This window comes from Talpa occidentalis, unplaced genomic scaffold (genome assembly GCF_014898055.3).
Source record: "Talpa occidentalis isolate TD23 unplaced genomic scaffold, MPIMG_talOcc4v2.1 talOcc4.2, whole genome shotgun sequence".
Lineage (NCBI taxonomy): Eukaryota > Metazoa > Chordata > Mammalia > Eulipotyphla > Talpidae > Talpa > Talpa occidentalis.
The window spans coordinates 64,178,874-64,201,619 of record NW_023602073.1 but is presented as its reverse complement, the minus strand read 5'-3'; the positions used below and the strand labels follow the sequence as shown (position 1 = coordinate 64,201,619).

Below are 22,746 nucleotides of genomic sequence, written 5' to 3'. Positions count from 1 at the left end.
TAACCAGTCTGGGGTATGGAGTAAGGAGGGCACCTCTGCAAAGTTGGGTGGTAGAGGCAGCATTAACAAAAGAATAGTTGGTTGCACACCAGGTAATGACCAAATAAATATTGTGAGAATTGTGCGATCAGGTTCCCATCAGAGAATGGAGAACAAATACACAAAGGGTAAAATGAAGAAAGAATGCTGTGGTATTGGATTGGAACTCAAGAGCTTTGTAAATCGATGGTTTCATTATCTACTCCAGCATACATCTAAGACAGATATAGAATGTAAATCCACTGAGAGGGAGTTGGATTGATGACATACCAATTCCAACAAGCACACCTAGTATTGAATTTCAAAACACTAATCTCTACTAGACACAAACCAGGTTCCTTGGGGAAATGTTTGATTTTAGGACTAAACCAAGGGAAAATCCAAGTTTGCCTCAAATATCTTGTGTCAGAAAGAAAATGGAGGTGCTCAAAGAATCATGAAGACACGATGAATGAATAAGACAGCTTGAAGGCCTCTGCTGGCCAATCTAGAACAACTGTACACATGAAGAGTCCATGAACACATGTGAATAAAAATTAATGAAAAAATTGCATGTCTGATAAGAAAAAAGATATGTAATAGTCTCAAAGTACTTCCCCACAAAATAGTTGATAGCAGAAGGAAAAACTAACTCTATAGTGAAAAAGTCTTGCAGACATATCCACCCCCTTAATCAAGTGATCAAAGTTAACACCAAGCAAATCAAATCACTTACAACTTAAAGGGTACAAAGAGAACAAGTGATTTCTGTGATATTCCTGTGAAAGATGCAACTTGACAGACAAACCCACATTGATAGACATTTACAGAATAACTGGTCTGTAATCTCCAGAAGTGTCAAAATCATAATAAAGGAGAAAATGTTCCAGACTGTAGGTTAAAGGATAGGACGTACAGGGGCCTCCCTGATGGTACAAGGGGTTAAGCACAGCACTGTGAAGCTATCCATAGCCTCTGCAACACGAATTCGATCCCCTGGTCAGCCAGGGAGCTAACCCACATGGCACAGCAGACCTCTCCTGTCTCGCCCACTGCTCCCCTCAGCAGTGTATTTCAGTCAATCTACCTGTTCTGCTCCCCACTCTGTTGTTTCTCTGGCCTGTACCCTAGTTCTTGTATGCACAAATAAATAAATCTTAAAAAAAAAGATATGACATACAAATGGAACTAGCTTTTGCTACAAAAGACATTACAGGAATAATCACATCTCAGTTTACTTGTCTGTAAATTATGAGATTAAACCTATCTATTGCTCCAAATATCATCAATAAAGGACTCAAAGAAGCTTTTGTAAAGACAGACAAAAAACTAGATCTAATAGTTTTCAACATATAAATAGGCTTCTACTGGTATTCTAACCAGGATGATAAAGACTACCATAGACACGCATGTCTTTACCAAAATTAAATTTATTAAATTTGTCTTATTTAAGGAAAAGAGTTATTAATAGTACACCCACACAATGTACATTATCTAGCTTTATCAGCTGGTATAGACAGATGCCAAGATTTTGCTAAACAGAAAAAGGAAAACCTGACCCAGTATCTGTAACATATTCTACACGTTTGCATATTTGTAAGTTTATGACAGCCATTTAATATAGGCCTGAACATACACAGAAAATTTTGGAAAAGATACATTAAAAATGTAAACAAAGATTAGTTGTGAGAAATAGTAATAGTCAAAAAGGAGATAGGACAGTTCATCTTCTACCCTTGTATACTCAATTCCATTGTATGTTCAATGTTAAAAAAAAAAAAAAGGGAAAGCCCTCCTAACAGTATTAAGTAAATTTAGCATACAGACCATGGTTTCTCACTACCATTTCCAAATAAAAGGCAACTCCTTGCAGAATGACTGATTCTATTTGCAGATCAAGTCCAAAATGCTAGAAAGTAAAGAAGCTCTTGAAAATTAAAGGAGACTGGTGAAAGTGACAAAGCAACACTGGCCAAATTTGGGATAAAATCAAAAGGAATCACTATCACTGAAAAAAGAAAAAAAACCCACACCCCCCCCAAAAAAAAAATCACTACCTAGAAAAGCAAGGAAGTTATTACAAGAGTCAAGGTAGCAGTCAATTATCAACAAGCACACAGTGGGTTTCTAAAAAGTTGGTGTTCTATTTTTTGACCTGGAAAATAATTACATGAATATTTGTTTTATAAATATTTGTTAATTTATATATTTACTTGTAGATTTTTAAAATATATATACATATATTTCGCATTTCATAATTTTAAACAGAAATTTAAGGTTTCAGGGGGAAAATGTCAAGAAGTAAAAAGTCTTTTAGAAAGAAAATTACATTTTACCTGCAAGAATATGTAGGCTCTCCTACTTTAAAAACACGACCACATAGATGAGAAGGTTTGTTGGCTTGTTCAAGTTTTGGAAATCCAAATGCAGGATCTTCACCACAAAGGTACCATTCCATTGGTCCCAACAAAACATGCTGGGCCAGCATGTCTTCTTTCTGTGGAGAAGGGTTGGGGCCCCTGCAGTAGATTTTGGGTACATAGTGGGCTAAATGCTGGTACACTTCTCTAGTGAGGTCAGTTGCTTGCAGCCATTTCTTTAAAAAAAAGAAAAAAAGGAAAAATAATTTTAGACAATGTCAATAATCTGCTAAGTTGAATAAGTCCCCCTAGTTTCTTTTAGGTAAAACAATAATGACAAGTCTTATAAGATATTTTGTTGACCTTCATCACTGTAGGTCTTCTTTCCAAAAAGGGTAAAATTCATTAAGAACTTTATTTGACAAAAAAGAAAATCATTACAATTTAAAAGTATTTTAGAATTCTACTTAAGTCAATGAGCCACCCTCCTCAAAATGATTCTGGAAGCAACCTTCTGTAGCCAGAACAGGAGAGTGACCACAAGAAGTTATTATAAAAGATATGGACCCTTGAGTTCATCTGAATTTCCCTTCCAGTAATTTCCTCAAATGAAACAGATTTGGATTCTCTTGTCCAGTTGTCTATTGGAAGAAAATGCAGTGAACATCAACAGCCAAGGCACTAGTCATATTTCTCACTGATTGATAAATGAGAGACTGTCTCTAATGAATGTGTCAGTTGACAAGAGACTTCTATCAATTATGTCCTTCTTTTCCTGACCAACCTCTCTAAAAGCCCCTTCACTTTTGTTTACCTGATAAAAAACAAACTCCCAAAAGCCATTTTTCTTGGTTTCCAAACCTTTAAATCCAACTACCTGGTGATAATTACACTTAGACATCTAATATATTCTGTGACATTTGATTTATAAAAAGAAATATATATTTGGTCTTCCTATTCCTGGTACAGAGCTCCTTCTTGACATTTCTTAAGTGATAAGAAAAAGGTTAAAGGAATATCTTTTGTTATTCCTAACAAGTCCTTCCAAACACACCAGACTTTATGTTAATGAGGTCACTTTAGGAAACAGCTAGGACTGGGGAGTAACCAAGATAACCAAGTGACTGGAGGGTTGGATCTTCTAGCCTCCACCCCCAAATTCCAGGAGGGAGAGGAGGTAGAAGTTGAGTCAACAACCAACTGCCAACAGTTTAGTCAATCATGTTTGTGTAACAGAGTTTCCATAAATATCCCCAAATGTCATAGTTCAGAGAGCTTCTGGGTTGGTGAATACACAGAGGTGGGGGCACACACAGAGACAATATAGAAGCTCCTGTAGTCCTTTCCTCACACCTCTCACTTCCCGTACCATTTTATAATAAACCAGTGATCTAGTAAATAAACTGATTCCTTGAGGTGTGAGACATTCTAGCAACTTATTGAACCCAAAGAGGTCGTCACAGGAACCCCTGATCTCCAGGTGTCAGACAGAGGTTGTGGATAACGTGAGGATCCACTGATTGTGACTGGTGTTTAGAGAAGGAGAGGAGGCAGTCCTGTGGGACTGTGCTCTTAACCTATGGATTTGGTGTTAACTCCAGGTGGAAAGCGTCAAAACTTTATAGGACACCCAACTGGTGCATGTAGAGAATTAAGAGGAACTGCCTGGTGTGGGAAACCCGCAAAGGCTAGAAGTATAAGTGTGAATGTAAAGAGAGTTTTTACTTTCAGACATCAACTCACTATGTCCAAATTTAAACATATAATCCACCCCTCACCCCCAAAAAAACCCCACTGACATTTTCCTCAGTTTCTCCATTTTAGACACTGGAATCTATGCAGGACTCCAAACCAGAAAACCCTGAAAAATCTTCCTTCCTCACCCCAATATCCAATCACCACATCCTGTCTATTAGGCTTCCTAAATATCTTTTGAATCTATGCAATTCTTTCTCTTCATCTCCATAGGCACCAACTACCTCCATTACCCTTGTCCAACTCCAACTCCCCATCTTTCACCAGGATTAATATAACAATGTCATAACTGGTGAACCCCACTAGTCTTGCCACCCTGTAGTCCATTTTCCAGTCTCACTACCAGAGTGATTCTTGCAAAAGGCCAATCTCATGTCATTCCATTTATTCTTACATTGAGGGCCTCCCTGGTGGCGCAGCGGTTGAGCGCTGCATTGCGAAGCTGCCCGCAGCCTCTGCAGTGCCGGTTCGATCCCCGACTGCTCCCCAGCCACCGGAGGAGGGTCCCACATGGCGCGCAGACCTCTCCTGCCGCCTGCTGCTCCTCTCAGCAGTGTACTTTGGTCCTTCTGCCTGCTCTGCTCCCCGCTCTGGCTCTGGTGAATTCTCTCACCCTCCCGCATTTCTGACTGTACCCAGTGCTTGTATAAATAAATAAATAAATCTTAAAAAAAAAAAAAAAAATTTTTTTTTTTAAAAAAAAATTCTTACATTGAGGACCAAGTCAAGTGCCATGGTAACGTCTACAAGGCCCTTTGCCTAGCATTATATTCTCCAGTCTCCTACTGACCAGTACTGCTCCTCTCTCTGCTTTACAAGGCAGTTTACTACTCACTCCTCCGATGTCAGTTTAAGTTTCACTTTCTCTAAGATGCCTTCTCAGCTCATTCCTTACCTTCTCTCCTCACTTCTCCAGGTCTAAAACAGAACCTGGTCTCAGTGGGTAGTTAGTAAAATCTGTTAACTGAATGATTATAAATAGGCTTATACCACTTACTGCCACATAATATTGATACTGCAGAAAGATGTTCCATGTGGCTTTAATGAAAGCAGAGATAAAGAAGATCCAGAGCGGCAGTCTCTAAAAACCAAACCAAATCAACCCTAGATAAGGCATTCTTCAAACCGCCTCCTTTCTTTTCCAGTAACTAAGTCTTCGTCCCTACCTCCCCTGCCAATTCTATTCGTTTTATTTATCTTCTATATTGTTTCATGTAGTTACAACTCATTTTGATTTTTAAAATAAGTAAAGTTTGAATTCAGAAAACATGAATAAAAGAAGACTCATTTGTTCAAAAAGGTAGTTAAAGTTAACTCATAAGTGCAATGTTTGCCTATGGATCAAAACCTGAGTCCCAAACCACATTCTCGATGAAAAAAGAGCTGATGTATAAATGATGTCTAACACCATAATACAACAATGTATGGTTTTACTAATTACTTGTACAATCTTCAACACATTTCCTTCTTTCTAAAAATACAGATTTTTAAATATTCATGATGTGGTAACTTTCTAGTCAATTTCCATAGTTCAGCAATTACAGAAAAGAGGAGTAAAAAAATGTAGCTAACGGGAAAGGCAAAAAGTCATCAACCACCAAGCAACTGACTTAGAATCTAGTTCTTTGAGGTAAAAAACACTTTTTTGGCCATATCCAAGGGTAACTGTCCAATTTTTCACCCACTGTCAGCAAAACCCTATTTCAAAATATGTAAGGAGTCAAATTATCTTCAGCTACATATTCTTTATGGATGAAAAGTTAAACATTAGCACTCAAAGAATTAACATTCATGACCCTGAGGCTATGCTTCAGGAAATTTTAATTTACAACACATTTAAAGGTTTTGTTTTTAAAAAGCAATTTTTGGTTTATTATTTTCTATGTTCCCACTTCTAAAAGTTCACTTCTGCAGAATTTTAATCCAGAGAGAATAAAAGGTGAGGCTTTCTAAAAGAAATTATGTTGTCTTGTGGCTCCAACAACACTGACACATCATATCTAGTCAGATTTCTTTCATTTAATTTTTACATTTTTTAAATTGAAGCATAATTGACAATTATCATATACTGATTTAGGGTGTATATTAATAGGTTTCTTTAAAAAGGCAGAAATAGCTTCTGATTAAGAAAATATAATCAGTCACCTTATAAAAATTTATTTTTAGTAAAGCTAGCATTTCGTTGCAAGTATTGTTTATTATATTACAAATTATTAACAAGGCATAAAAATCTGGTTCATAAAGGAAAAGCAAGCATATGCTCCAAATTCAAAACCATCTAACAGATTTCGGATCTATTACAGCACTTTTATGTCACTAAACCGAAACACTTAAGATACAAAGTACCTTTACATGAGAATTTTATAATAGTGATATTGAATGACCTGCAGGCAACAGTATAGATTTTTTTTTTAAAGCTGTGATGAGAAAGTAAACAGGTGGAAAATTTCTAGCTGTCTTTCAAAATAATGGCTCACCTATTTCTCAAAAGAACAAAATCCACAGCTTTCCATAATAGCTTTCACAAACAAACTAACTGTAACTGTTTATTTAATATGAAAAATTATTAAGATTTCTAATTTGGTTGCATGCTAATATGTCATTATTTCAGACACTTGTGGCTGTCACATCAACATGCAGTAGAGAGTAATAAACACTTTCTTATTAAAAGTTACTGATAAGGGGAAGTAAAGACTGTCAACTCATTCCACCAAAGTAAACATGTTATGAGACTGTTTTCTAGGAGCATCAATTTTTTTTGAATGCTAAGTTTAAGCACTGGTATAGAGAGCAAATACAATAAACACAAAAATGAAGAAACCCTTAGAAGTTAGCCTTTTTATTACAGTATCTGATGATTATCCTATATCCAATTTAAGCTGTATCCTTTAACCACATCTGATTTTGCTGTCAAGCAGAGATAACTTAACACATAAGTTAATTACAAAACAATAATTGCTAGTGCTGAAATAGTTTTCAGGACTATATTGAGCAAAGTTTTAAACAAGTCATACATATTAAGAGTTCTAGAAATGAAGTAAAACCATTCACGAATCAAAATAACAAAAAAAAACTCACTAAGACAAAAAAGCTAATTTAAAAATAGGCAAAAGATCTGAACTGACACTTCAGAAAAAGAAATACATAGTCAATAAGCTCATAAAAAGGGAAAAACAAGTCAAAACTACATTGAGATACCACTTCACATCCAACAGAGCAGCTATAATCAAAAAGTCAGGTAAGTACAGGCAAGGATGTGGAGAGAGCCACTGGAACCCTCTCATACTCTGCTCTTCCTGATATAAAACAAAGCAGTCAAGTGGAAGACAGCCTAGCAGTTCCTCAGATGCTACACCCATAATTGCCATAAGACCCAGCAATTCCACTTCCTGATATACATGCCCAAGAGAAATGAAAACATGTCCCCACAAAAATCGGTGCATGAATGTTCACAGAGCACAACTCAAAATATCCCAGGAAGTCGAAACAACCCAAAGGCCCATGAATGATGAATGGATAAACTATGGTATTATCCATACAGTGAGTATCATTTGGCAATAAAAATGAAGCACGATGCATGCTGCAACATTGGTAAACCTTGAAAACATGATGCTAAGTGAAAGAAGCCAGTCACAAAAGGAACACAATTCCATTTATATGAAATTTTTAGGACAGGTAAATGTATGGAGATAAAAACATAAACTAGTAGTTGACTAAACTTCAGGAGATTAGGGAAAAACAAAGAATGACTGCTAAGAGGTATAGGATTTCTTTTTTGAGGTGATAAAAATATTCTAAAATTGACTGTGGTAATGGTTGGATAACTAATTCTGTGAATATACTAAAAATCACTGAATTGAATTGTATGAATTATAAGCTATATATAAATTATATATAAAATTTACTTCTTATATCATAATCATCCATTGGAGCATATCACACTCATATCAATGGACCATAAAATGTACAGACTCAACCAAGTACTGTGCAAGTCATACTCATGCAATCAATTCTACCAAGAAAAGGAAAGGACTGAGAAAAAATGGCTACTTTAATATCCTAAACTTACAATTATTGAAGAGTCAGCTTAAATGCTTTTATTTGTGAGGCATACTAGTTAGGATAGATGGGATCACAGAAAGTCCTTCCTCCTCCTAATAGAAATAAGAAAAGCAATGTGTAAATAAAAATGTGGGAAAGACGACACTGGTGTTTATTAAGTAATTTTAAATGAATGTGATCCCAACAGATTACCAGTAACAGAGGTCCAAAAACTACAATACAACTCTTTACCCTTGTTTACTCTCTCTGAAATCTACTTTCAGCCTGAGAAACTTTATTAACTCATTTTAATTTGTAGTAGTGAACAGTGATGGAAAAAATAGTTTTAAGAATCTTTTTAACTAAATACAGATAATAAACACTTCACTCATCAAGGTTATATTAGCCAGATGTAGCTTGTATTTTACGATTAGTTTGCATCTTCCTTCAGGAATTTTGTTGGCCTTCACACTAAATAGTTTATTCATCTTACTGTTCAGAAAAACCACTTCTAAGTAAATAGAGCCAAAGTAAAATATACCTCAGACTGTGATTTCTACCAATCCACATTAAATCCAAATTGTTCTATTCTGACTGCATTTCCCTTAATTTCCCCACTGTTATTTGTTTGAGAATTTCACCACAGGAGAACCAGAGTTGGTCTTCAGCAACAAGCTGAAGAAGCTCTAATAACCTGATAGTCTGCACTTTTAGAATTGGGAAAAGTTTAAAGAGTAGGCTGTATCACTGGTCCAACAGTCACAGAACTCAGTGGGAATAAACCAAAGGCCATGAGCTTTTGACATCAACACAGACATTGGTAAAATGTCGTGGATAGGGGATAGCTGCCATTATCATTTTACTACTGTAATTGGTACACTTCTTTCATTTTCTTTTTCAAATATCTTTGATAAATGAAAGACACATGGGGGCTGAAAATCTTTGGGTTGTTGCAATATTAAGCAGAAAGTAAATGAAAACAGACCTGGCCTAAACAAGTAATTAAAAAAAAAAAACCAAAAAAAAACAACAACCCACTGTCACCATTCAATAATGCATTTCTTTAAACCTTTCCATCTCCAGTCCTGCCATTTATTTCATTTATTTCCACCCTGACTTCAGTGTCCTCATCAACTCATCTCAAGTGACTCCTCACCCAACAGTCCCATGGTGCCCCCCCCCCCCGCAAATTTTGTTTACAGCATTGGATTATTGTGTCCAAAGGTCACTCCTTTCCCGGTGGCTTTTTAAACTGGAAGCCTTAGACGTGAGGTTTTAAGTGGTTTTCGTCCACTCATAATCATTCTGAACAACTTGCTCTAAGGGCCATTCACCATCCTTCTTGGGCAAAGATGACATGGGGTCTATTAATCATTTTACAACTCTTCTACTTAGAGGAGCATATTCAGTACACTACCGTGTTTAAATGGTTTGAAGTTTGGGGCAGTAAGGTTCCCACTATGCAGTAACCAAATCTCACATTATTAACTTCAATTTGCTGATAATTGTTCTATTAAAGTTATATAACTTAACTCCTTATACAGAAGGAGGACAAATCCTTTCAACTATCCCCAACTCGTACAAAAATTATTTTTTCAGTCTCCCAGCCTCCACTACCACTTTCTCACACTCAGCAAACCTGTCGTGACACTTCTCGTTGACTGACCAATCCGGTGCAAAAAATGCACCTGAAGGGCTTTGGAAAGAGGAAGAATAGTGTTGTTTGCACCAAGGGAGAGTGCTGGTGCCTAAGGGAGTCCCAGAGACAAAGCAGGGACTTATTAAGGCAGCCCACTCCGGTGGAAGACTGCACTGCTCATCTCAAGAAAAGGAAGCGGTAAGATCAAGTAGGGTGACTGCACCCCCAAAACCAGGAAGCGTTTTTCCCTCGCCTCTTACAATTAGTGTCAGAAAGAGCAAAGGCCCTTGTTTTGGGAACTTAGTGGGAATGTGGACGAATGGAGGAATAATAAGCGCTGTGGATTCCTGAGCAAAAAGGGAATATAAAGGTGGCTGATGCACATCGCAGCCCGGGGGGCTATTTCGGCATAAATACAGGGGCAGGTTCCGTGGCCTCCAAAGGCCATTACCCAGCAGGCGAGTGCAGAGAGCCCGGGGCGGCCGTCACCCCAAGTCAGGGTGGGCTGCTCCGGGATCCCCAGGAGCCGGGTCCTCCCCACGGCAGCAGCCAGCAAGGGCCGGACGTCCCGCCCGGGTCGCCCCACTCACCCCCGCCGTGTCTTCAGCCGAACATTCCCGCAAACTCCGGTCGATGGCCTGCACCTCGGGCTCCAGCTCCGACGCCATCTTCCCTCCGCGTCCTCCCCAGCGCCGACGCCGCTGCCGCCGCCCGAGGGCCGCGGCCTCGCCACAGTCCGGACAGCCGCGACCGCCGCCCGCGCCCCAGGCGGTAGGTGCGGGGCCGTCCCGCCGGCCGCGGGGCGAGGAGACGGCGAGCGGGTGAAATGCACCAGCCGAGAGAGACGGCGGCCTCCGGCGCTCCCGCCCGGGCTCGGCGCCCGCAAGTCAAGTCTCTGCCTCGTCCCAGCCTCGGGGAAGGACACAGAGGACCCCGGACCTGGCACCCTCGCTCGCCCTACGGCGTCCAGCACCGGGGAAGGGGCAACAACACGAAAAAGGAGACCCGGGCACCCTGGGAACTGTAGTCGGCCTGCGCCCGGCAGGGGAGGCCGCGGAGTCCTGACGGGGCCCACCGGGGCGTTGTGGGAGTTGTAGTCCATTTGCTGGCGGCGGGCGGGAGCGGGCGGGGCTGGGCGGCGCAGCCAGCATCCTGGGAGGAGGGTGGTGGAGACGGCGCGCACCTGGGGAGCAGCGGCCGGGCAAGACACTGTGGGAACTGTAGTTCTATCTCCCTCCCCCTGCTTTCCTCGGTTTTTTTTTGCCTTCCTAGGTCCTAGGGCAGTGCCTGGCACGTTCTGGACGTTCAAGTACTTTGCATTCGGAAGGCGCTCAATACTCGTTGAAAGAATGAGTAAGTGGCGTTCTATTGCTATCGTTCTATGGCTTTGGCATCCATCATCCTCCCGTTCTTTAGTAACCAAGGTGAACAATAGCTTGTTTGAATGCTGTTAAGAAAAAAATTTTCAAAAAAAAAAAATCCAATCAATTTGGTTATGACCATTTATTAGAATGTGTTAGAAATCTTGCTGCAAAGGAAAAGGAATCTACCGAACCAACTCAAAGACTAATTCTTTGAATAAATTGCAGGGACATTTCATGGAAATATCATTGTTATACTAGATTAGAAAATTATGCTTTTATTTACAATAAGCTATGGAAACAACCCAAGTGCCCAAAAATAGATGACTGGATCAAGAAGATGTGGTACACATACACAATGGAATATTACTCAGCAGTCAAAAAAGAAAAACTCATGCCATTCGCAGCAACATGGATGGAGCTGGAAGGGCTCATGCTGAGTGAAATAATCCAGAAAGAAAAAGAAAATTACCCGATAGTCTCACTCATAGCAGGAATTTAGAAAACCTAAATAAGAGACCAGGAACAAGACTAATTGCAATAAAGTGAAAATCAAAATCAACAAGCAACTATAGACCAGAGACACACTACAGTGGGGGGAGGGGCGAGGGTGTGGAGGAGAAGAGGGATTAGGGTCAGAAAAAGTGGGTGGGAATTGTATGGGGAATATAACCAAAATGAAAAGGCATACATTATGCAAAAATGAAAAATGATGTAAGAATTATATAAAATAAAATAATTTATTAATAAAAGAATGTCTACATATAAGAGAATAATTAAATACAGAATTCTCAAGTATCAAATTCAAAAATATCTTGCATATTTAAATAATTTCAGTTCTTCATAGTAGTCCTATGAGAGTCTGTATCTGTATATCTACTAATGCAGGAAATTGTTAGGTCAGGAATGCCAGGTAACAGCCATTCTCATACTGTTGGTGGGAATGTAAATTGGTGTAGCCATTATGGAAAACAATATTGTTATATCTCACAAAACTGAAAATAGCAATTTTTCCAGGAAAGGCTAACAGAAAAGGACCAAAGTGGGGAGGGAGCTCAGTGGACTGTGATGGAGGATCCAGGTGTGGTGTGGTAACATACCTGAAGGGTGTGTTCCTATTCATCTAAATCATATACGGAGTTGTAAACCAATGATACCGCAATAAAAAAAGAAAATTATTAATTAAAAAAAAGAAAAATTATGCTTTCCAAAATGGTTGCACCGATTTACATTCCCACCAATAATATATGAGTGTTTCTCTTTCTCCATTCCCTCACCAACACTTGTTGGTAGCAGTGTTTTTGATGTAAGGCATTCTCACCAGTGTGAGATTATAATCTTATTGTGGTTTTCCTTTAATATTTTTAAATACGGTTATTCAGCAGTGTTCATCAGATTATTGAACTTAGAAACAAATCTTGGGAAACTAATTTCCCTTTTTGAGTGCATACTGATCTTCTTTTAAGTGATTTTTTCCCTTTGGGCTTTATAATTACTATTTGGACATCATCTTCACTTAGTATTAGCTTTTTTTTTTGGTTTGTTTTTTTTTTTTTTTTTTTTTAATAGAGGCATGTTTTATTTATTTATTTATTTGTTTGTTCGTTTTGTTTATACATGCACTGGGTACAGTCAGAAGCGCGGGAGGGTGAGAGAATTCACCAGAGCCAGAGCGGGGAGCAGAGCAGGCAGAAGGACCGAAGTACACTGCTGAGGGGAGCAGCGGGCGACAGGAGAGGTCTGCACGCCATGCAGGACCCTCCTCCGGTGGCCGGGGAGCAGCCGGGGATTGAGCCGGCGCCGCAGAGGCCATGGGCAGCTTCGCAACCCAGCGCTCAACCGCTGCGCCACCGGGGAGGCCCACTTAGTATTAACTTTAAGAATATTTTGTCTTCTGATTTTTTTGAAAAGTATTGACATAACTGACATACATAAGTCAGGAATACAACACAATGTTTTGAAGAGGGCTGTGTTAAGAACACATACATCCAAAGTAGTTTCCCATTTGCTTCTGAATAGCTGGGCATTCTAGAAACATCAATACCCAGGGCCAGTTTTTATGTTGGCTTCTTGGCTTGGTGATTCCTTAATTCAATTGTATGGCATTGACCCTATTTGTAAGTTCTTAAGGAAGAGTTCTTTTTTCTGCTCAGAGTGAGGGTTAAAAGCTTCCTTGTCATTTTCCTCTGCTGGTCAGTAAGTTTTTTCCTTGTATATGCTTTCATTCATGTTGCATTCCTTTGAAAACCTTGCTGTATGTGTGGATCTTAGTTTTTTTCCCAGTGTTTCTTGTGCTCAAGGTCTTATCTTATGTTCTCATGTGGGCATTAAGAGCTAAGCCTCAACTTCCAGTTAAACATGGCGTATTTAATACCTCATTACATTAAAGGCAAAATAAGAAGATATAATAGGAGTGAGAATAACCGCACCATAATTTTGGAAGATGGAAAGCAACGGGATAAGAAGGAAGTGATTTACAGATGAGAGAATGCTGAAGCTTAAGCCAGCAGTAGAGCAAACCAGAAACAAGCTAATTCATATGCAGAAACCTGAAAGATTTGGAAATCTGAAGTATCATATTCATCTGAGAAATAGGTGAAAACGATGCCGAAAAGAAGAATATTGTTTGAAAGTCAATATAGCAAGAGATTACATCACCTCATGTCCCACCTTGGATGTTTACACTCTAGAGAGGACACACCTAAGGGTCTGTGACACTTGAGACACCTGAGACCAGGTGAGTCCCAAGCACAGCTGAGACCAGGGATGCTGTACTGAGTACTAGGGCATTCATTTAAAGTCTATATGCTGGGGCCTCCCTGGTGGCACAAGGGGTTAAACACAGCACTATGAAGCTATCCGCAGCCACTGCAGCACAAGTTTGATCCCTGGGCTGGCCAGGGAGCTACCCACATGGTGCAGCAGACCTCTGCTGTCGCCTCTGCTGCTCCCCTCAGCAGTGTATTTCAGTCAGTCTGCCTGTTCTGTTCCCCACTCTGTCTCTGGTGAATCCTCTCATCCCCCCCACACCTCTGGCCTGTACCCCAGTTCTTGTAGGCATAAATAAATCTATCTTTAAAAAAAAATAAAGTCTATACACTGAACAGATTTATCTCAGCCCATTTCCCCCTCTCAGTTCTGAGAACACTAGTGACCAGCTTGTACCTCCCAAAAAAAGAGTTGGAGAGAATCTTCTCACAACAGATTGAACAGCCCAGAAGAAAAAAAATCTGTCAGTGGGGTAGAACTTTATAGATTGCTTAGGCTTCCATAACATAATACCACAGACTAGATGACTTTATCCAGAAATGTATTTTCTCACAATTCTAGACACTTGAAGTCTGAGATCAAGGAGTTGTCAAGGCTGGTCTCTGGTGAAGTCTGTTTCATTGGTTTGCAGACAGCTGCCTTCTTGCTGTGCCCTCACATGACCTTTCCCCTGTGCATGTGTAGAGAGAGAGTCCTTTGGTGTCTCCTCCCTTTCTTATCCAGTACTGAATGGACTTGAGCCCTTATGACCTCATTTAACTGTAATTACAGTGTATTTCACTCAGTCTGCCTGTTCTGTTCCCCACTCTGTCTCTGGTGAATCCTCTCACCCCTTGCAACTATGGTCTACAACCCAGCTTTTGTATACATAAATAAATAAATCTTTTTTTTTTAAAAAAAAGGAATAATGCAATTGGTGAAAGAGCAAGACGAACAAAGAGTGGACAGAACTGTAAAAGGGTTCCATTTGGGTGGCCACCTGTAACTCTCAGGCACCCAGTGCCTTCTCTGCTCAGGGGTTTCCACTGGGACCCAGACTCCAAATCTCTACCTAATCTCTTATTTCCCCCTGTTGGGAGCCTGCTGCCCTAAAGGGAGCTGGAGTTTTTGGAGAATACCTGTTTACTCTGCATATGGAGTTCTAGGTTGTTAGAAGTTCTGCAAACAGAACTTCTTCCCAGAATTGACTCTTGTTTTCTGAGGATGTACTGGCTTGTGTGCATGTTCCCTACTAACCAAAAAAACCTTGTTTTCAGCAATAACTTATTAATCTGTATAAGCAAAAACACAATTGCGTGCTATTTTCTTGTTCCTTTGTTCATATCTTTAATAAGAGCTTGGGCTGGGAGAGTAAAAGGCAGAGCTGCTCTCGATGGCTCTCCCCAGCCTCCCCCCATTGCAGACTCATTTAGACTCCAAGTCTTTGTTAATGGCAGAGAACTTCATCGGCTGTTCTGTCTGCAGCATCCCCCCTGTGAAAGTAACCAATCTATGCGCTGTTCTCTCAGAGCCCAACCTAGTGCCATATTCATTTATTCATCCATCCATCAGTTAGTTGAGTAATTAGTTCAACATATATTCATTAAGCTCCTACTAAGAGCTAGTTGTATTCTCATTACTGGGAATCTACTGCTATATCAGTGAACACAGTAGGCAAAGTCACTGCTTTCATAGAGCTCGTATTTTAGTGGTAGAAATGGGCAAAAAAGTAAGCAAATGAGTACATTATGTAACTTTTAGATAGTGACAAATATTAGAAGAAAATAAATGGAGGCTTTGTAGAGTGTGATGGTGAAAATGGGGAACAGGAGCATTAGTTAGGTTGGTCAGAGGGGCATATCTGTGGAGGAGAAAACTCACCTGAGTTTTTTTTTTTTTTTTAAGATTTATTTATTTATGCATACAAGGGCTGGGGTTCAGGACAGAGATGCAGTGGGTGAGAGGATTCACCAGAGACAGAGTGGGGAGCAGAACAGGCAGATCTACTGAAATACATTGTGGAGGGGAGCAGTGGATGTGACGGGAGAGGTCTGCTGCGCCATGTGGGTCACCTCCCTTGCCCAGGATCAAACTTGTGCTGCAGTAGGTGCAGATAGCTTCATAGTGCTAACACTTAACCCCTTGGGCCACCAGCGAGGCCCCTGACCTGAGTTTTGAGTGAAAAGAGGTCCTCTTGAAGATCTGGGGCAAGAGAATTCTAGGCAAAGGGAGCAGCAAATGCACAGCTCCTGGCGCTGAAACAGATTTGAATGAATCAAGAACAGAAGGAAAACTGACTTTGTGGCAGTAAGTTTTTGGATAAGCTAATAAATTCTTAGAGTTGATTGGCTCCCCGCTGTGCACCTCTATTCTCTATCTTGTCTCTGTGCCAAGTAATAGTAGCAGGCATATTATTCCCATGGTTCACTAAAATTTTTTCACCTACATGTTACTATCTTCAGTTAAGACGTGATAAAACAGGGCCTCCTCCGTGGTGCAGTGGGTTGAGTGGAGTGCTGTGAAGCTGTCCGCAGCGTCTGCAGCTCGGGTTCGATTCCCTGATGGTCAGGGAGATTCCCACATGGTGCAGCAGACCTCTGCTGCCTTGCCTGCTGCTCCCCTCCACAGTGTTTTCAGTCGTCTGCCTGTTCTACTCCCCACTCTGTCTCTGGTGAATTCTCTCACCCTCCCGCACCTCTGGCCTGTACCTCAGTTCTTGTATAAATAAATAAATCTTTAAAAAAATATATTTAAAAAAAGACATGATGAAACTAAGACTCAAGGAGATAAGGCAACTTGCTCAGTCACTGTGGTAGAGAGATTGTAGTTTTATGGCCCTCATTAATGAACTTCCTGTACCCAGTGTGACTGCCAGTCTTTCAGTGGAGTCTTTGACTCTGGGCTGGCTTTGTGACTTGATTTAGTGCATAGAATGTGGTAAAAGTGACGTGCCTACATGTGGTCTTGCACATTTCTGTTCTCTTTCTTGGACTCTGTTTTCTCTGTGAGAACAAGACTGGACTCAGCTGCTGGAGACAGAGGCCACCGGAGGAGAACAGAGGTACAAGATGACAAGCAGCCCCTACCAGAAGCAGAGCCACCTTCCTAACCTGTGGGGAGCTACTGGCACGTGAGGGAATGCAGAGAGCCCAGGGTAACTGGCCTAAACTTCTGTCCTACAGAATTCTGAACTAAATGATTACGTGGGTTATGAGTGGTTTTTTGGTACAGAAATAGCTAATCAATGCAGTGACATAATTGTCACTTGATTAATAGCCAAGCCAGCATTTTAACTAGGGTGTCTCCAACTGGAAGGCTCATCTTCTCTCTATGCCTGTCTTACTGCTATGTATCCATTTCAAGGGAAATTATTTTCTATTTTTTTCCATAATTAGACAACCAAGCTCATGTGCAGTAGACTAAAACCCAGTCTCTCTGTGCCTTAACAGGTTCTAAAATAATTATCAATAGTTGCCCTTTTTAAAAATCATGGGTAAAATTTTGAGAACTTTTATTCTTAAACGGTTTCAAAGCACTGACCTGAGATCTTCCTGCTTTAGGACAGACACTCCAAGGTAGGCTCATCTATGGTTAAGTCTGTGGATACATGCTCTGCTTTTCTCTGCTGGGGACAAGGTTAACTACCCCCCTTTTCATTCTTGGCTATTAGAGTGGGTTTTCTCTAGCCTGGAGTAGGAATGTTGTTAAAGCAGCTGGTAAAGTTTTCAAGCAATAAAAAAGTAAATAAGTCAATATATGATACAAACACATAAGTAAAGATTTTTGAAGAATATCACATTTTCTGTATCTGCTACACTGATATAAATTACCTCTTGGGAATAGAATGCTGGCAGGCAATCTTGGGATTTTCTACTCCCTAAAGTCAGCTTATCAAGGTCATCTTTTTTGTTATTGACTTCATTTAATTTTATATTTTTTCCATTTTGTATTAAAAATTTTAATTAAAAGTTTATTTTTCAGTAGATAATATTATCACCTTGTGTGCAATTTGAATAGTATGGAAGGGTATAATGAAAAGTAGCCACCTACTCCTTCCTTTAGATATTAAGTTCCCCTTTCTGGAGACGACTATTTCCATAGTCTTGTGTGTCCTTCAAGAGAGTTTTTGTATAGGTATATTTTCATATTTCTGCCAATGATAACATTCATGAACACTTCCTGCCTTTTTTTTAAATTTAGAAGATTTCTCCATATCAGAATATATAGAGTTGTCTCAGTTTTAAAACAGGCTACCTAATATTCCAAAGGATGTATGTTTTATTTATTTAACAATTCCTCCTTGGTGGGATTTAAACCATTTCTAATCTTTTGTTCTTGCAGACCATATTGCAATAAACAACCTTGTAGAAATGAAATTATACACATGTGGGTATATCTGTGGGATCGATAAAATTCTAGAGCTGAAGTCCCTGGAATACAGGCTATGAGTGGGTTTTTTCATTTTAATTTTTATCAAAATTAAAATTTTTTATCAAAATATTCATGTGCAAATTTCAAGAAATACATAGTTCCACAAAGTATGTTTAAAAGAAGAAAGAAAAAGAAAAGGGAAAAGCTGAAGGAGTCCCACATCCCTTCCCCCATTTCTGCCATCTCAGAAGCAATCAAAATTATTTTAGCTGCTTCTATATCTCAAAATAGTTTCCTTTTACTGCTCCCTGAGTTTTTTTCCATTTTAGGTATTATCTATGCACTTCCCGTTCTGAAAGATGAGGATTTAGCCCTGCCCCCACCATATGCACAAACTCTGCCTATTCCTCTGTCTTCCTGATTCACTTAGGTACATTTTCAGAGTTTACATTATTATGCTGATAAAAGTTATCTATAGCTGAGTCATAGATAAATGTTATCTATAGCTGAGTCATAAATAATGATGACTTTTCTTAAACAACTTTTTGTTTTCCATGGAGTTAATAATTGTTTTATTTTTCCATTTCATAGTTTTCTCCAGCTCTTTACCAGTTGTCTAAATCTCTCACTATTTTGCAATATGTCCAGTTGACTATTCATTTTATGTTGTAGAATTCTTTCCTGGAATTTTCTGACCTACCCCTGAATGGACTGACCACCCTGTTAGCCTAGTGTCAGAGGTGTATTGTCTTTTTTTCTTGACTTTTTTAAAAATTTAGGTAGCTTTAGTTTACAAAACACTACTGGTTTCAGGTATACAGATTCTTGTCTCAGTCACTGTATATATGGCACCATGCCCACCACTAAATGTTGAGACACCATCCACCACCAACCAACTTGCCCCCTCTGATTTACCATCAGCACAATTTTGTTTTCAGTTTGGTTTTTTTTGTTTAGTTTGCTTGCTTTATATTCCACAAATGACTAAACTGTGGTATTTGTCATACTCCTCCTACTTATTTTACTTAGCATAACCAGCTAAATTGTCGACCTATGTAAAAAACAGCAAGATTTCATCTTTTTTTAATGACTGAATAGTATTTTTTATAATAATAAACAGTTTTATTTTATTTTTTCCCTTTGTTATAATTTATTTTTTATATTCTTTTTTTATTTTTTATATCATTGTTCATTTTTAAACAACAGTTGCTTCCCCCTACCTCCTCAGGTGTAGTCCCCACGGAGTTTCCTTCCCCAATGCACCCTGCACCATCACCGTCAGAAGTGTATTTTCATAAAGCTAATGTGGTTTCAGCATCAGGGACCCTTCTTTGCCTTAAAAATGTATCCAACTGATCATGAGTTTTGTAAAATTTTCTTTTTTATTATAATTTAATATATTTTAATAGCACACTTACAGGAACAGCACAGAAGACAGACATCATTAAAAACATGTTCTTGCATGTAGAACAACTCAGAAAAATACAGTGACTAGTTGCTATCCAAAAGAAATTTTATTTGTTTCAAAAAAGTAAAAATGCTGGCATTGCCCAGAAAAATTTAAAGGTTTATTTATGATTGTTATAAAGTTGAACTGCTGAAACTTGTTCATTGAAATATCTTGACCTATATTCATGCTTTATGTCCCTGCATTTATATTAAAAATTCACATACAGGGGCCTCCCCGGTGGTGCAGAGGGTTGAGCGCCGCTCTGTGAAGCTGTCCGCAGCCTCTGCAGCATGGTTTTGATTCCCAGCCGGCCAGTGAGAAACCCACATGGCGCAGCAGACCTCTCCTGCCTTTTCCGCTGCTCCCCTCAGCGGTATCTTTGGTCCGTCTGCCTGTCGTCTCCCTGCTCTGTCTCTGGTGAAGTCTCTCACCCTCCCTTGCCTCTGACCTGTACCCCAGTTCTTGTGTAAATAAATAAATCTTTAAAAAAATTCGCATACAAGTAAAAATGGAAAAGCTGACAATACCTGATTTCTGTCCCCTATTTTTCTATTTGCATGCTGTACTTAGGTAAACTTTGACCACATTTGGAAAAAAAACTAACCTCTTTTTTTTGAGAATGAAATGTTTCCTATCATAGTGGATTCTTAAGCACCTTCTGCACATGTGATGTGCTAGCCGAATATCTTATAGGTTAATTGTTACATGTATGGCATGGACAGCACACAGGTTGGTGTCTTCAAAAAGGCCAGCCACACAGGCCTCACTTACCTGTGCAGAGCACCAATAGCTGCATTCTGGGTGACAGACCTGTTTTGAAGTCTAGAGCTATTTCTAGCACCAGATGCTGGAAGAGAAGTTAAATCAGAAGTTCAGTGGACTTCTGATAAGGTCTAATTTCAGAGTGCCACAGTACCCTGCCCGAAATGGTGAGGTGCACCCTGCTAGTAGAAGGTACACTCTTGCCAATGGGTTTTGTAGACATTTGCTTCCTTGGTGCTTTCCCATTGGTGGATTTGCAAGCGGTCGACTTTGTATGAGCCATGATATAGAGGCCTCCCTACCTTCCTTCTGTAGGAGAAGCTCAGTGAGCTACAGGTGGCACTGGTGTTAGAGTGCAAGGGCCCCCAGCGGTGGCTGTGAACATCAGTTTCTAAAGTGCAAAATTTAAAAATTTTCACCGTGATTGGTTAAATTAGAGTGTCTTTCCTATCCAACTTTCCCTCTGTCAAACTTCCTCTCACATTACAGTTTAGGATCCAGCTAAATGGAAATTAGACGTCCAGTCAGTTTGGGTTTACTTGGATTTACTTATAAGTTTGCAATAATGTCTGCATAAAGCAAGGTTATTGTCAGTCATGCTAGTGGGAATTGCTCCAGGGATAGTCCTGAAAGTACTACCTGCTATGCTAACTCACCCAGGGTTGTAACAACAAGAAGGTTCATGGCTTATAAGGAGATATGAACAAGTTCTAGGGTGTCTGGAATAGGGACAGAGAACTAGGTCTGAATATTTAGGACCAGAAACTAGTCTGTGGAAAATGTTTCCATGCATCAGGTTTAGGGAATTATAGGTGATGGAGTCAGTTCTCAGCAATGCCTACTTAAAATGAAAGTTCTCTCCTATCAGTAATATACTAGAAAATAGAATATATACAATTACAAGTGTACTATACTTTTTTTTCTTTTTTGGTGGGAAATACATAAATAGAATTTATCAGAATTCTGCACAAACTTGTAGCGGTATTACAAACGATACTATGCTATGTTAAACTATTTATTATATACATTTTTACTATCAGTAGTGAAAATAGATTTTGATGAACCATTCTAAAGTCTGGTTTCTCTTCCCATTCTCTCTAAAGAAAATATTACAAAATTATTGTCATATGAAAAGGGTGATCAAAAAGTCTGCAACCTACGTTTATGAATTTTACATTTCATTGTATGTAAATTTTGCTTCAAAAGAAAAAAAGCAAGAAATGTAAGGGACGGGCCTCCCTGCTGATGCAGGGGTTCAATCTCAGCGCTATCCAGCTATCACCAGCCACTGTCTCATGAGTTCAATCCCCAGCCAGGGAGCTGATCCACTTGGCGCAGCAGACCTCTCCCTTCTTGCCTGCTGCTCCCCTCAGCAGTGTATTTCAGTAGATCCGCCTGTTCTGCTCCCCACTCTGTCTCTGGTGAATCCTCACCCCCCTACCTCTGGCCTATACCCCAGTTCTTGTATGAATAAATAAATAAAATAAATCTTTAAAAAAAAGAAATGTAAAAGAAAAAGCAGACAATTATAAATCAGAGACATACTGCATGGAGGAGGCAGGAGAGGGATCAGAAGGAGGGAGGGGGACTGAGGTGATGGTGTAAGGGTGAAACGGTGAAGGAAATTCTATGGGGACTACACCTGAGGGGGTGGGGGAAAGCAAATATTGTTTAAAAATGAACAATGATGTAAAAAATAAAAAATTTTAAAAAAGAAATGTAAAAGATGTTGATCTCCTATTAGTAATATGCATGTTGAAGCAGTTGGTGAGAGATGTACAGATGTTTGCTCTTGTTCTATCTGTAATCCTTCAAAAAAAAAAAAAAGATGAACTGATGGATGATTAGAGGAAAGGATGGACAGATAAACTTGCAATAAAGTCAGTGAATTAAGGAAAAACACCCAGCGTTTACACTGAGTTTTTCCTTTCAACTACTACCACACTTGTCACACCCTGGCACCACATGTCAGGGGGTCTTGCCCCACCAAACAATTCTCTGTGACACCAAACCAGTGCCCTCCCATTTAGTTCAATTCTGACAGAATCAGATCCCACAGGTTAAGGATCCAATCCCACAAGACAGCACCCTCTTTACTTTAGATGCTAAACACAGGTCCAGGTCCTCACCTGTGCTTTTGACATGTGGGTTATAAATTTGGGGTTCCCAGGATCTCCTCCTCAGGGTTGATTAATTGGTCAGAGGGGCTCACAGAACTCAGAAACATAGAATTCAGTAAAT

At 39.6% G+C, this 22,746-nt stretch overlaps 1 protein-coding gene and 1 long non-coding RNA gene across 7 annotated transcripts in view; one reads left to right on the top strand and one right to left on the bottom strand.

The window, feature by feature from the left end:
* The window catches only part of UBR2 (ubiquitin protein ligase E3 component n-recognin 2), a 123,702-nt gene extending 113,161 nt beyond the window's left edge, over positions 1-10,541 (bottom strand). For 4 of the 6 annotated variants that reach the window (XR_005126825.1, XM_037519719.2, XM_037519720.2 and 1 more), the window contains exons 1-2: positions 10,404-10,541; positions 2,355-2,614 (exon numbers count right to left, since the gene is read on the bottom strand). Coding sequence is in view for 4 of the 6 variants with exons in the window: in XM_037519719.2 (XP_037375616.1) it covers positions 2,355-2,614; positions 10,404-10,481 (338 nt within the window). In the remaining 2 variants the exon portion in view is untranslated. Of the gene's footprint in view, positions 1-2,354; positions 2,615-8,202; positions 8,288-10,403 lie in introns of those variants that run through there. The other 2 variants (XM_037519721.2, XM_054698809.1) reach the window with 2 other exon arrangements.
* Positions 9,884-20,319, top strand: LOC119252471 (uncharacterized). The gene is made up of 4 exons (XR_005126826.2): positions 9,884-10,011; positions 11,086-11,166; positions 16,932-17,076; positions 19,970-20,319. It is a non-coding gene; the product is annotated as an uncharacterized LOC119252471 (long non-coding RNA).
* Positions 20,320-22,746: the final 2,427 nt, after the last annotated feature.